Below are 15,988 nucleotides of genomic sequence, written 5' to 3' on the forward strand. Positions count from 1 at the left end.
GGACGCAGTCTCGGCAGTTGGAACATTGCCTTTAAAAGGTGCGTAGCCAAAATAATGGGCGACGGTATTGAATCCCGGCCTAAACAAATTAATTGAAGCTGAATTAAGACTCAACACTCATAGTGCATGGCCAGTTTAATTCATACCGAACATTTTATATGGAACATTACATGTTGCTTTATTTAAGGCACTGGGCAGATAGTGAAGTATAGAGAGAGACCCTTCCATAGGCTCTCACATGCAGGTAGGGTTCAGTGATGTCATATGTACAGCCAGCCATTTTATAACAGTTTGTAACACAGAATGGTTCATGGGAAATATTTGGAAACAATTTTAAAACCTTTGATTCCCAGGTCACCTCTTTCACAATGCAAACAACATAGTGTACAGACAACACGATACACTGTACATACACTTCAACAGCATTAGTGCAGCAGATACACACACACACACACACACACACACACACACACACACACACACACCTTAGGCACACAACACACGCACGCAGCCGCACACACACAGCCTTTCTAAAGGCTTGTACTTGCAGTCTGTGGGACTCAGTTTCAAAGTTCTTTAAGAATGGCTTTTCCCCACTAGGTTTAGCAGTGGCAGTCCCACACCTCGCCACCAGGGGGCGCCTTTCCCTTGGAGTCAATAAGTTGTTTCCCCCAGTGGACCTTGCCATCAGTTTGTGCTAGGGGAGTGTTGGGATGGGAAGAGGGTTCCATCAGATCACAGTTTCCCTAAACACCCCTATGAGACTGTGGGGGCGTTCGTGATGATCCAGGCGTGAGCCCGCACGTGACGTCGACCTAGAACCTACTCTAGACCTGGTTCTAGACCAGGACTTGAAGCCAGACCCACCACCTTGCCTGGCCTCTAGTGGCTGCTGCTCTGCCCAGGTGAAGGTGCTGAGGTCCCCACAACTCCGCAGGTGCAGCAGGCCGGGCCTCTTTCGGAGGGGCTGGGGGAGGGTCCGGGAGGAACAGTCCAGCATGGGGGCATGTGGTCTGGAGCAGGCCCTGGGGAGGGACAGGGGCTGGGGGAGGGCTCCAGCTGGTGTCTCTGATACTGTGATCACCTGGAGAGAGAGGAGGAGAGAAGAGGTTCAGTTTAAAGGGATAGTTCACCCAAATGTATATCTTCATGTCCTGTCTTCCTGACCTACTCATCCTTCTCACCCCCTCTCTTCCCCTCTCTCTCTCCTCATCCCCCCTCCTTTCCTATCCATCCAGTTTCCACTTCTTTTTCTGTTCTATGTAGCTGGCACAGTGTTCTATGTACTGTAGCTGGTACAGTGTTCTATGTAGCTGGCACAGTGTTCTATGTAGCTGGCACAGTGTTCTATGTAGCTGGTACAGTGTTCTATGTAGCTGGCACAGTGTTCTATGTAGCTGGTACAGTGTTCTATGTAGCTGGTACAGTGTTCTATGTAGCTGGTACAGTGTTCTATGTAGCTGGTACAGTGTTCTATGTAGCTGGTACAGTGTTCTATGTAGCTGGCACAGTGTTCTATGTAGCTGGCACAGTGTTCTATGTAGCTGGTACAGTGTTCTATGTAGCTGGCACAGTGTTCTATGTAGCTGGCACAGTGTTCTATGTACTGTAGCTGGCACAGTGTTCTATGTACTGTAGCTGGCACAGTGTTCTATGTAGCTGGCACAGTGTTCTATGTACTGTAGCTGGTACAATGTTCTATGTAGCTGGCACAGTGTTCTATGTACTGCAGCTGGTACAGTGTTCTATGTAGCTGGCACAGTGTTCTATGTATCTGACAGTGTTATATGTACTGTAGCTGGCACAGTGTTCTATGTAGCTGGCACAGTGTTCTATGTATATACACTATCAGTAGTCGCAGCTGGACCCTATTGAACCAAGCCAACTCACGCTGTAGTATACTAATAGCTGCCATAGCTAGCTTATTTATCATCCAATATGATTACGTAGTACCTGTCTTGACTGCATCAAACCAGGAGATGCTAGTTAAGCTAGCTAGCTAGGCTAATTGAAGCTTCATGCACTTTCTCATCCTACAGTTACAAATAACAACAACTCATTCAGACTATAAAGTAGCAGTCTACCTGTTGGCTCTTGGTCGTTGTAGCCTGTCCTTCTCCTTTAACTTTTAATTCCATTATTTTAATCCCATCTTCCATTGATTAGATATCTCCTAACTTTTGCCCCACACGGAGGCTCTATGACTGAAGCCTATTGCCGTGTTGATGACTTATGACTGGTCAACAACACGCTACACCTGCCATGCTCCACTCTCGTGAAAAGCAAAGGACAGCAGCATAAATTATACAAATTCTCTCCCTCACTCTCTCTCTCTCTACTGCAGCAGTCTAATTTGGTTCTGTATGGGTCCTTCTGGATAAGTCAGTTAAAATGACACGTACCGGAGACCTGTGACAATCATATCAAATCCCACCCAGACCCGTGACATTATTTCGAATTCTGGATCTGGTTCCGCTTGGGTCTGGATGTGGTATCGGGTATTCGGGTACAGGTGGTTCTGTGAAGACATCTAATGTAGCCTGTACCTGTCTTATGTAGCCTGTTCTATATAGCCTGTACCTGTCCTATGTAGCCTGTACCTGTCCTATGTAGCCTGTACCTGTCCTATGTAGCCTGTACCTGTTCTATGTAGCCTGTACCTGTTCTATGTAGCCTGTACCTGTTCTATGTAGCCTGTACCTGTTCTATGTAGCCTGTACCTGTCTTATGTAGCCTGTTCTATATAGGCTGTACCTGTCCTATGTAGCCTGTACCTGTCCTATGTAGCCTGTACCTGTTCCATGTAGCCTGTACCTGTCCTATGTAGCCTGTACCTGTTCTATGTAGCCTCTACATTTAACATTTGAGTCATTTAGCAGACGCTCTTATCCAGAGTGATTTACAGTCATCTTAAGATAGCAAGGTGGGACTGTAGGTTGGTTCAGCCCCCGAAGTGACTCTTATCAACACTTTATGCAAAAGGTTTTATATTTTCTCCTTAGGAATTCAGCATTCTCTGTGTTATCTTGCCAACCCCCTCTTGTCACATCTCTGGGTAGTAGAGGCTCTGTCGTGATTACATCCTGATGGTCTGATATCTGATTGGAGGTTAACTTTACAGTCATGCGATTGGTCAACAACTCCTATTTTGAATCCAAACAATCAGATGTTATGAAGGGTCTTAGATTCATTGTCTCTTATTTGTTCCTGACCCACGCGGGCGAGATACCTACACTCTCTCTCTCTCTGCCTCTCCCATGAGCTATGGGCCTTGTGCCATGGTTTCTTTGTCTCTCTCCCTCTCTGATCATGCCTAGACTAAGGCTTTGTAATGCTTGTAACTTACGATTTATGCCTTGTATGTGAACCCATTAATTTTATAATGCTATTAAATATCTGTCTTTGATATAGACACTCTCAGACCAATTCTTGCTAGTCAACACCGACTCATTGCCTAATGCTTGCTTGCATATTTTAATTATCTTTATGGAGTCAGATAAACATTTTATTCGGCTAATTCCTTAGTCATATTACAGGTTGGATGTGAGGTATACACTGACTATACAAAACATTAAGAACACCTTCCTCATATTGAGTTGCACCCCCCCCTTTTGCCCTCAGAACAGCTCCACTTCATCAGGACATGGACTCTATAAGGTGGTGAAAGCGTTCCACAGGGATGCTGGCCCATGTTGACTCCAATGCTTCCCACAGTTGTCAAGTTGTCTGGATGTCCTTTGGGTGGTGCACCATTCTTGATACACACGGGAAACTATGGAGTGTGAAAACCCAAACAGTTTTGCAGTTCTATGTAGCCTTTACCCCGGTCTATGTAGCCTCTACCTGGTCTATGTATCTACAGAAATATATAATTTACATAAGTATTCACACCCTTGAGTCAATACATGTTAGAATCACCTTTGGCAGCGATTACAGCTGTGAGTCTTTCTGGGTAAGTCTCTAAGAGCTTTGCACACCTGGATTGTACATTCTTTACCCATTATACTTTTCAACATTCTTCAAGCTCTGTCAAGTTGGTTGACAACCATTTTCAAGTCTTGCCATAGATTTCCAAGCAGATTTAAGTTAAAACTATAACTCGGCCACTCAGCAACATTCACTGTCTTTCTTGGTAAGCAACTCCAATGTAGATTTGGCCTTGAGTATTGAGTTATTGTCCTGCTGAAAGGTGATTTCATCTCCCAGTGTGTGGTGGAAAGCAGACTGAACCAGGTTTTCCTCTAGGATTTTTTTGTGTGCTTAGCTCCATTCCGTTTCTTATTTATCCTGAAAAACGACCCATTCTTTAACAATTACAATCATACCCATAACATGATGCAGCCACCACTACGCTTGAAAATATGGAGAGTGATACTCAGTAATGTGTTGTGTTTGCACCAAACATAACCCTTGTTCGGGACATAAAGTTAATTGCTTTACCACATTTTTTTCCAGTTTCACTTTAGTGCCTTGTCGTAAACAGGATGCATGTTTTGGAATATTTTTATTCTGTACAGGCTTCCTTATTGTCAATTAGGTTTCTATTGTGGAGTAACTACAATGTTGTTGATCCATCCTCAGTTTTCTCATATCACAGCCATTGAACTCTGTAACTGTAGTAAAGTCACCATTGGCCTCATGGTGAAATCCCTGAGTGGTTTCCTTCCTCTCCTACAACTGAGTTAGGAAGGAAGCCTGTATCTTTGTAGTGACTGGCTGTATTGATACACCATCCAAAGCGTAATTAATAACTCAAAGGGATATTCAATGTCTGCTTTTTTCATTTGTACCCGTCTACCAATATGTGCTCTTCTTTGCGAGGCATTGGAAAACCTCCCTGGTTTTGTGTTTGAAATTCACTGCCCAACTGAGGAACCTTACAGATAATTGTACGCGTGGGGCACACAGAGTGAGTCCATGCAAGTTATTATGTGACTTGTTAAGCACATGTTTACTCCTGAATATATTTGACTAAAACGTAAATGATCACATATACAATATTATGTGTGGGAATACTTTGGAGCAGATTTCCAGAACTAAAATCACTTGGAGCTGATTTCCTGGTGTTGTTATAGTCTTCTTTTTTTGGTGGGGGGTGGAAATAAAATCTTTACCTGTTCTATGTAGCCTCTATGTAGCCTCTTTAGCAGTTCTATGTAGCCTCTATGTAGGCTCTTCAGCAATTCTATGTAGCCTCTATGTAGCCTCTTTACCTGTTCTATGTAGCCTCTATGTAGCCTCTTTAGCAGTTCTATGTAGCCTCTATGTAGCCTCTTCAGCAGTTCTATGTAGCCTCTATGTAGCCTCTATGTAGCCTCTTTAGCAGTTCTATGTAGCCTCTATGTAGCCTCTATGTAGCCTCTATGTAGCCTCTATGTAGCCTCTATGTAGCCTCTATGTAGCCTCTTTAGCAGTTCTATGTAGCCTCTATGTAGCCTCTTCAGCAGTTCTATGTAGCCTCTATGTAGCCTCTTCAGCAGTTCTATGTAGCATCTATGTAGCCTTTTTACCTGTTCTATGAAGCTGGCACAGCGGACGGCCTCCTCCATGTGTTCCTGGTCTGAGCGCAGCACGCTACGGATGCTGTCCACCAGCTCCTGGACCTCGGGGGTCAGGCTGCAGTGGGCCGGCTGCTCTAGAAATCTGCTGACCAGCTGCTGGGTGTGTCTGTAGCTCTGGTAGTCCACCATGGAGGAGGGCCGGGGACGCCGCGGGGCTCTACCACCCCGCCGGAGAGTCACCGTCTGGGTCCGGGAGGACTGGGCAGCCAGGGTGGACTTGGAAGTCTGGGTGGAGACCTCGGTGGTCTGCGTGGCTGCTTCACAGCTTAACACTGAGGGAGGGGGGGTGGAAGAGAGGAAGGGGAGAGAGAGAGAAGGGAGAGAGCGAGAGGGGTGGGAGAGAGGGGAGAGACGGGGAGAGAGAGAGGGGGGAGAGAGGGGAGTGAGAGATGGGGAGAGAGAGAGGGGGGAGAGAGGGGTGGGAGAGAAGGGAGGGAGAGAGGGGAGTGAGGGGTGGGAGAGAGAGAGAGGAGTGGGAGAGAGAGGGATGGGAGAGGGGTGGAGAGAGAGGGATGGGAGAGGGGTGGAGAGAGAGGGATGGGAGAGGGGTGTGAGAGAAGGGAGAGAGACGGGGAAAGAGGGTGGGAGAGGGGTGTGAGAGAAGGGAGAAAGAGTGGGGGAGAAAGAGGGGAAAGAGGGTGGGAGAGGGGTGTGAGAGAAGGGAGAAAGAGTGGGGGAGAAAGAGGGGAGAGAGTGGTGGGAGAGAGACGGGGAGAGGGGGAAAGAGAGGGTGGGAGAGAAGGGAGAAAGAGAGGGGAGAGAGTGGTGGGAGAGAGCGGTGGGAGAGAGAGAGGAGAGAGAGGGTTGGGGGGTTAGTGTGTCCGTAGAATTGCATGTAGTGGGACATCTGTTGGAAGCAAACAACAGTTCTGCTATCCCTGTGAGGGAGGTCACACACACACAGCGATCCTAATGTGTCTTGCTGACAGATGCAGAGGCTGTAGATTAAGTGATGATAGACAGACTGTTCCTGAACTATATAGTTTATGTGATCCTCTTTAACCTTTGGCAGCTAGGTCCAGTAGCGTCACTCTTTGGCTGTTGGAGCCACTGTGTGTGTTTGTGTGTGTGTGTGTGTGTGTGTGTGTGTGTGTGTGTGTGTGTGTGTGTGTGTGTGTGTGTGTGTGTGTGTGTGTGTGTGTGTGTGTGTGAGAGAGACCCTGTCTCACCTTTGGCAGCCAGGTCCAGTAGGACAGGGTCACTGTTAGAGCGTCTGGGCCTCTGGCGCTGAGACCTCCTAATGGGTGGCACAGGAGCACCCTGGTCCTGGGGAAGTCTGGCCTGGCACAGGGAGGGGGAGGGTGGAGATTGGGGAGAGGGGGGCACTGGAACAACCGTCGTCTGGAGACCAGCATCTGAAACACAGGAACAATAAAGACAATTAGGGGTAGAGGGAGAGAGGGAGAGGGATAGAGGGGGGTGGTAGGACGGGGAGCGGTATGGGGGGTAAGGAATGATGGGGGGGGTGTGACGGGGAGCGGTATGGAGGGGTAAGGAATGATGAGGGGGTAGGACGGGGAGCGGTATGGGGGGGTAAGGAATGATGGGGGGGTAGGACGGGAGCGGTATGGGGGGTAGGACGGGGAGCGGTATGGGGGGTAAGGAATGATGGGGGGGTAGGACGGGGAGCGGTATGGGGGGGTAAGGAATGATGGGGGGGGGGTTAAGGAATGATGGGGGGTAGGACGGGGAGCGGTATGGGGGGGTAAGGAATGATGGGGGGGTAGGACGGGAGCGGTATGGGGGGTAAGGAATGATGGGGGGGTAGGACGGGGAGCGGTATGGGGGGGGGGTAAGGAATGATGGGGGGGGGGGTTAAGGAATGATGGGGGGTAGGACGGGGAGCGGTAAGGGGGGGTAAGGAATGATGAGGGGGTAGGACGGGGAGCGGTATGGGGGGGGGCAAGGAATGATGAGGGGGTAGGACGGGGAGCGGTATGGGGGGGTAAGGAATGATGGGGGGGTAGGACGGGGAGCGGTATGGAGGGGTAAGGAATGATGAGGGGGTAGGACGGGGAGCGGTAGGGGGGGAGGGAATGATGGGGGGGTAGGACGGGGAGCAGGCTGGTGGGGTAAGGAATGATGAGGGGGGTAGGACGGGGAGCGGTATGGGGGGTAAGGAATGATGGGGGGGTAGGACAGGGATCGGTATGGGGGGTAGGACGGGGAGCGGTATGGGGGGTAAGGAATGATGGGGGGTAGGACGGGGAGCGGTATGGGGGTTAAGGAATGATGGGGGGGTAGGACGGGGAGCGGTATGGGGGGTAAGGAATGATGGGGGTAGGACGGGGAGCGGTATGGGGGGTAAGGAATGATGGGGGGTAGGACGGGGAGCGGTATGGAGGGGTAAGGAATGATGAGGGGGTAGGACGGGGAGCGGTATGGGGGGTAAGGAATGATGGGGGGTAGGACGGGGAGCGGTATGGAGGGGTAAGGAATGATGGGGTAGGACGGGGAGCGGTATGGGGGGTAAGGAATGATGGGGGGTAGGACGGGGAGCGGTATGGGGGTTAAGGAATGATGGGGGGGTCGGACGGGGAGCGGTATGGGGGGTAAGGAATGATGAGGGGGTAGGACGGGGAGCGGTATGGGGGGTAAGGAATGATGAGGGGGTAGGACGGGGAGCGGTATGGGGGGGGGGCAAGGAATGATGAGGGGGTAGGACGGGGAGCGGTATGGGGGGGGGCAAGGAATGATGAGGGGGTAGGACGGGGAGCGGTATGGGGGGGGGCAAGGAATGATGAGGGGGTAGGACGGGGAGCGGTATGGGGGGGTAAGGAATGATGGGGGTAGGACGGGGAGCGGTATGGGGGTAAGGAATGATGGGGGGGTTGGCCGGGGAGCGGTATGGGGGGTAAGGAATGATGGGGGGGTAGGACGGGGAGCGGTATGGGGGGGGTAAGGAATGATGGGGGGGTAGGACGGGGAGCGGTATGGGGGGGTAAGGAATGATGGGGGGGTAGGACGGGGAGCGGTATGGCGGGGTAAGGAATGATGGGGGGGTTGGACGGGGAGCAGTTTGGCGGGGTAAGGAATGATGGGGGGGATAGGACGGGGAGCGGTATGGGGGGTTAAGGAATGATGGGGGGCAGGACGGGGAGCGGTATGGGGGGTTAAGGAATGATGGGGGGTCAGGACGGGGAGCGGTATGGGGGGGTAAGGAATGATGGGGGGGATAGGACGGGGAGCGGTATGGGGGGTTAAGGAATGATGGGGGCAGGACGGGGAGCGGTATGGGGGGTTAAGGAATGATGGGGGGCAGGACGGGGAGCGGTATGGGGGGTTAAGGAATGATGGGGGTCAGGACGGGGAGCGGTATGGGGGGGTAAGGAATGATGGGGGGGTTGGACGGGGAGCAGTTTGGCGGGGTAAGGAATGATGGGGGGGATAGGACGGGGAACGGTATGGGGGGTTAAGGAATGATGGGGATAGGACGGGGAGCGGTATGGGGGGTTAAGGAATGATGGGGGCAGGACGGGGAGCGGTATGGGGGGTTAAGGAATGATGGGGGCAGGACGGGGAGCGGTATGGGGGGTTAAGGAATGATGGGGGCAGGACGGGGAGCGGTATGGGGGGGTAAGGAATGATGGGGGGGTAGGACGGGGAGCGGTATGGGGGGTAAGGAATGATGGGGGGGTAGGACGGGGGGTAAGGAATGATGGGGGGGTGGTATGGGGGGTAAGGAATGATGGGGGGGTAGGACGGGGAGCGGTATGGGGGGTAAGGAATGATGGGGGGGTAGGACGGGGAGCGGTATGGGGGGTAAGGAATGATGGGGGGGTAGGACGGGGAGCGGTATGGGGGGTAAGGAATGATGAGGGGGCAGGACGGGGAGCGGTATGGGGGGTAAGGAATGATGGGGGGGTAGGACGGGGAGCGGTATGGGGGGTAAGGAATGATGGGGGCAGGACGGGGAGCGGTATGGGGGGTAAGGAATGATGGGGGGGTAGGACGGGGAGCGGTATGGGGGGTAAGGAATGATGGGGGGTTAGGACGGGGAGCGGTATGGGGGGTAAGGAATGATGGGGGGGTAGGACGGGGAGCGGTATGGGGGGTAAGGAATGATGGGGGGGTAGGACGGGGAGCGGTATGGGGGGTAAGGAATGATGAGGGGGTAGGACGGGGAGCGGTATGGGGGGTAAGGAATGATGGGGGGTAAGGAATGATGGGGGGGTAGGACGGGGAGCGGTATGGGGGGTAAGGAATGATGGGGGGTAGGACGGGGAGCGGTATGGGGGGTAAGGAATGATGGGGGGGTAGGACGGGGAGCGGTATGGGGGGTAAGGAATGATGGGGGGTAGGACGGGGAGCGGTATGGGGGGTAAGGAATGATGGGGGCAGGACGGGGAGCGGTATGGGGGTTAAGGAATGATGAGGGGGCAGGACGGGGAGCGGTATGGGGGGTAAGGAATGATGGGGGGGTAGGACGGGGAGCGGTATGGGGGGTAAGGAATGATGGGGGCAGGACGGGGAGCGGTATGGGGGGTAAGGAATGATGGGGGGGCAGGACGGGGAGCGGTATGGGGGGTAAGGAATGATGGGGGGGTAGGACGGGGAGCGGTATGGGGGGTAAGGAATGATGGGGGGTTAGGACGGGGAGCGGTATGGGGGGTAAGGAATGATGGGGGGGTAGGACGGGGAGCGGTATGGGGGGTAAGGAATGATGAGGGGGTAGGACGGGGAGCGGTATGGGGGGTAAGGAATGATGGGGGGGGTAGGACGGGGAGCGGTATGGGGGGTAAGGAATGATGGGGGGTAGGACGGGGAGCGGTATGGGGGGTAAGGAATGATGGGGGGTAGGACGGGGAGCGGTATGGGGGGTAAGGAATGATGGGGGGGTAGGACGGGGAGCGGTATGGGGGTTAAGGAATGATGGGGGGGTAGGACGGGGAGCGGTATGGGGGGTAAGGAATGATGGGGGGGTAGGACGGGGAGTGGTATGGGGGGTAAGGAATGATGGGGGGTAGGACGGGGAGCGGTATTAGGACGGGGAGCGGTATTGTGGGGGGGGTGACAGATTCTTATTTACTGTAAACAAATCGTTAATACACCTGTATGGCAACAAATATCTCATCTAGGTTCAAATTACCTGAGAACTTGCTGGGCGGGGTTATATATCCCCTCCCCCATAAGTGTTCAAAGTACTGATCTAGGTTCCTAGGTACTGGATACCCATATAACAATACCAAATAAAATACAAATTCCTGCACACTATCTTTAGGAAACTCCTTAGACACATTTGTAATTAGAACCATGTTTTGAGAGCTATATGTTCTCCATCCGTCTGTCTTTCTCCTCTCCTCCTCCACATTCACTCTTTCTTCCTTCCTCTCTTTGGAGTGTGGGGTGACATATTATACCAGGGTCACACCCAAAGCTCCATCTCTATCACAACAAACCCTGTGACCTCAGAAAGTTAGAAAGTGAACCTTCCAGGTGTGTTTGATCATGATGTCCCTGTCTATCCGACCTTCTGTGAGGTCTCCTCTGACCCTGACACAACTGAATGGGAAAGAGTTGTACAACTGAAAGGAAAGGAAAGGGGGATACCTAGTCAGTTGTACAACTGAAAGGAAAGGGGGATACCTAGTCAGTTGTACAACTGAAAGGAAAGGGGGATACCTAGTCAGTTGTACAACTGAAGGGAAAGGGGGATACCTAGTCAGTTGTACAACTGAAAGGAAAGGGGGATACCTAGTCAGTTGTACAACTGAAAGGAAAGGGGGATACCTAGTCAGTTGTACAACTGAAGGGAAAGGGGGATACCTAGTCAGTTGTACAACAGAAAGGGAAGGGGGATACCTAGTCAGTTGCACAACTGAAAGGAAAGGGGGATACCTAGTCAGTTGTACAACTGAAAGGAAAGGGGGATACCTAGTCAGTTGTACAACTGAAGGGAAAGGGGGATACCTAGTCAGTTGTACAACAGAAAGGAAAGGGGGATACCTAGTCAGTTGCACAACTGAAAGGAAAGGGGGATACCTAGTCAGTTGCACAACTGAAAGGAAAGGGGGATACCTAGTCAGTTGCACAACTGAAAGGAAAGGGGGATACCTAGTCAGTTGTACAACAGAAAGGAAAGGGGGATACCTAGTCAGTTGTACAACTGAAAGGGAAAGGGGGATACCTAGTCAGTTGTACAACTGAAAGGGAAAGGGGGATACCTAGTCAGTTGTACAACTGAAGGGAAAGGGGGATACCTAGTCAGTCTCTGAATCAGAGAGGGGGGGGGGGGGGGGGGCTGCCATAATGAACATCCACGTCTTCCGCGCCCAGGGAACAGTTGGTTAACTGCCTTGCTCAGGGGCAGAACAACAGATATTTACCTTGTCAGCTCGGGGATTCGATCCAGCAACCTTTCGGTTACTGGCCCAACGCTCTAACCACTAGGCTGAGAGACACGTCACTGACCCTGTACAGCAGGGTTCCCCAACTGGAGGCCCGTGGGTGGTTTTATCAGTTGGAGAGGTGAGGAGGGATATATGCCAATTAGGAATGAGGGGGGTGATTAGGTGGCCGTGATGGAATGTGGCCAGGTTGGGAATAATGACACCCCTACTCTTACATGGAGCGCCAAGGGATTTTGAATGACCACAGAGTCAGGACACCCGTTTTAACGTCCCATCCGGAAGACGGCACCCTACCCAGGGCATTGTTCAAGGTTTGAAATGAATATGTTTTAGTCAAATATTATATTTTTTTGGTGCTCTTTGCAGTCTAAAAATATGTTTTTATTACGTTCTGGACGCCCGACCATCCGCTCAATAAAATATTGGCAGGCGGGTAAATCTAGTTGATGATCCCTACTGTGTTGTGTGTTGAGTCACTGTAATAGGCACTTTAAATAAATTGTGGTTAGACTTGAGACTGGGTGATCTAGAAACTACTACTAGAATGTTACAGAAGCAGTATTGAGAATTTTATCAGTGGTGTCTGTTGTACTTTTGAGATGGTTCTAGAAAATGCTTTCCCACTGGGCACCGACATCAGTTCAGGGTCTAGTTTTGATTACCATTTGGTTGACGTGAATAACGTGAATTCAATGTGAAATCAACAAAAAAGGGCACCATGTCATCGGATTTAGGTTAAAAGTAGAATATTACGTTGATTACTTTTTGCAAATCAAATCAGTTTTCCACGTTGATTCAACTTTTTTGGTTCAAATGACGTGAAAACAATGCTGATTCAACCAGTTTTGGCCCAGTGGGTTGTTTGAGAATGTTCCAGAATCTGCCTTCTGGCCCAGTGAGTTGTTTGAGAATGTTCCAGAATCTGCCTTCTGGCCCAGTGAGTTGTTTGAGAATGTTCCAGAATCTGCCTTCTGGCCCGGTGGGTTGTTTGAGAATGTTCCAGAATCTGCCTTCTGGCCCAGTGGGTTGTTTGAGAATGTTCCAGAATCTGCCTTCTGGCCCAGTGGGTTGTTTGAGAATGTTCCAGAATCTGCCTTCTGGCCCGGTGGGTTGTTTGAGAATGTTCCAGAATCTGCCTTCTGGCCCGGTCGGTTGTTTGAGAACGTTCCAGAATCTGCCTTCTGGCCCAGTGGGTTGTTTGAGAATGTTCCAGAATCTGCCTTCTGGCCCGGTCGGTTGTTTGAGAACGTTCCAGAATCTGCCTTCTGGCCCAGTGAGTTGTTTGAGAATGTTCCAGTTCCAGAATCTGCCTTCTGGCCCAGTGGGTTGTTTGAGAATGTTCCAGAATCTGCCTTCTGGCCCGGTGGGTTGTTTGAGAATGTTCCAGAATCTGCCTTCTGGCCAAAATAAGTTATGACACATTTAAATCTACTAAATCTACTCCTTTTTGTCTCTCTACTCTAACGCTGTATAACACCTCTGTGTGAAACTGCACATTTCACAGTGATTACAGAAAGGAAATAAGATTTCCTGTACCAAGCTGTATGTGTCAAACAGACTGAGTTTATGAGAGCTAGAAAGACAGTGGGGTTGGTGAATGTAACACATGAGAGTGAAATAAATGTTATTTTGATACATTGATGAAATAACTGTCAGTGGGGGAATCTATCTTTGATGACAGGGCAAGGTTATGTCCCATTCATCTGACTGGGATATTTATAGCAGTACTTTCACTGTAACTACAGCAGTACACTGGGATACAGTAACTATAGACGTACACTGGGAAACAGTAACTACAGCAGTACACTGGGATACAGTAACTACAGCAATACACTGGGATACAGTAACTATAGACGTACACTGGGATACAGTAACTACAGCAGTACACTGGGATACAGTAACTACAGCAGTACACTGGGATACAGTAACTATAGACGTACACTGGGATACAGTAACTACAGCAGTACACTGGGATACAGTAACTACAGCAATACACTGGGATACAGTAACTATAGACGTACACTGGGATACAGTAACTACAGCAGTACACTGGGATACAGTAACTACAGCAGTACACTGGGATACAGTAACTACAGCAGTACACTGGGATACAGTAACTATAGCAGTACACTGGGATACAGTAACTATAGCAATACACTGGGATACAGTAACTACAGCAGTACACTGGGATACAGTAACTATAGCAGTACACTGGGATTCAGTAACTATAGCAGTACACTGGGATACAGTAACTATAGCAATACACTTGGGATACAGTCACTATAGACGTACAATGGGATACAGTAACTACAGCAATACACTGGGATACAGTAACTACAGCAGTACACTGGGAAACAGTAACTATAGCAATACACTGGGATACAGTAACTATAGACGTACACTGGGATACAGTAACTACAGCAGTACACTGGGATACAGTAACTACAGCAGTACACTGGGATACAGTAACTACAGCAGTACACTGGGATACAGTAACTATAGCAGTACACTGGGATACAGTAACTATAGCAGTACACTGGGATACAGTAACTATAGCAGTACACTGGGATACAGTAACTATAGACGTACACTGGGATACAGTAACTACAGCAGTACACTGGGATACAGTAACTATAGACGTACACTGGGATACAGTAACTATAGCAGTACACTGGGATACAGTAAATATAGCAGTACACTGGGATACAGTAACTATAGACGTACACTGGGATACAGTAACTATAGACGTACAATGGGATACAGTAACTATAGACGTACAATGGGATACAGTAACTATAGACGTACACTGGGATACAGTAACTACAGCAGTACACTGGGATACAGTAACTACGGCAGTACACTGGGATACAGTAACTACAGCAGTACACTGGGATACAGTAACTATAGCAGTACACTGGGATACAGTAACTACAGCAGTACATTGGGATACAGTAACTACGGCAGTACACTGGGATACAGTAACTACAGCAGTACACTGGGATACAGTAACTATAGCAGTACACTGGGATACAGTAACTATAGCAGTACACTGGGATACAGTAACTATAGCAGTACACTGGGATACAGTAACTATAGACGTACACTGGGATACAGTAACTACAGCAGTACACTGGGATACAGTAACTATAGACGTACACTGGGATACAGTAACTACAGCAGTACACTGGGATACAGTAACTATAGACGTACACTGGGATACAGTAACTATAGCAGTACTTTCACTGGGATACAGTAACTATAGCAATACACTGGGATACAGTAACTATAGCAATACACTGGGATACAGTAACTATAGCAATACACTGAGATACAGTAACTATAGCAGTACTTTCACTGGGATACAGTAACTACAGCAGTACTTTCACTGGGATAACTATAGACCTCCATCCAGGACTTTTTGCAGGATATGGTGTGGGTCTGGGGAATACTTTGTCAACACACACTAACGCACGCACACGCATGCACACGCACACGCGCACACACACACACACACACCCCCCTTTACCAAGGGTTTTTTCATGATGAAGCATGTATTCATGCAAAGATATGAGAGATTCCCAATTTTTTTCTATCAAGGTTTGGATACGCCCAAATGTCCTCCATTGACCGTTTCGCAAATAGAGAGCTGCACACGCACACGCGCACACACACACACACACACCCCCCTTTACCAAGGGTTTTTTCATGATGAAGCATGTATTCATGCAAAGATATGAGAGATTCCCAATTTTTTTCTATCAAGGTTTGGATACGCCCAAATGTCCTCCATTGACCGTTTCGCAAATAGAGAGCTGAAATCTGCCATAAAAAGACTGTCATGTATAGGCCAAGTATGTCTTTGTGTATGTCTGTCTGTGTGAAATTCTATGGTTTGTCCGCCCACCCATCCATCCATCCATGCGGCCTACCTCTAACAGAAGTACCTGCCTCCGAGCGGTCACTCCGCTCCTCCATCAACTCAGTCAGATCTGTCATGGCAATCTGAATCTCTGTCTCCTAAACAGAAACACACAGCAGAGATATTTGGGGTCAGAGATTCAGAGATATTAATGATAG

The 15,988-nt window shown here is 49.7% G+C and overlaps 1 protein-coding gene across 2 annotated transcripts in view; it reads right to left on the reverse strand.

Annotated features, from left to right (window-relative positions):
• Positions 1 to 117: 117 nt before the first annotated feature.
• Positions 118 to 15,988, reverse strand: part of LOC139544985 (endosomal transmembrane epsin interactor 1-like) — a 44,929-nt gene continuing 29,058 nt past the window's right edge. Inside the window, exons 7-10 of one of the 2 annotated variants that reach the window (XM_071352255.1) lie at positions 15,856 to 15,928; positions 6,731 to 6,916; positions 5,511 to 5,833; positions 118 to 1,084 (exon numbers count right to left, since the gene is read on the reverse strand). In XM_071352255.1, the coding sequence (XP_071208356.1) occupies positions 731 to 1,084; positions 5,511 to 5,833; positions 6,731 to 6,916; positions 15,856 to 15,928 (936 nt within the window). In that variant the 3' untranslated portion in view covers positions 118 to 730. Of the gene's footprint in view, positions 1,085 to 5,510; positions 5,834 to 6,730; positions 6,917 to 15,840; positions 15,929 to 15,988 lie in introns of both variants that reach the window. The other variant, XM_071352254.1, reaches the window with a different exon arrangement.

The sequence above is a fragment of the Salvelinus alpinus genome, chromosome 19, assembly GCF_045679555.1.
Source record: "Salvelinus alpinus chromosome 19, SLU_Salpinus.1, whole genome shotgun sequence".
Taxonomy (NCBI): domain Eukaryota; kingdom Metazoa; phylum Chordata; class Actinopteri; order Salmoniformes; family Salmonidae; genus Salvelinus; species Salvelinus alpinus.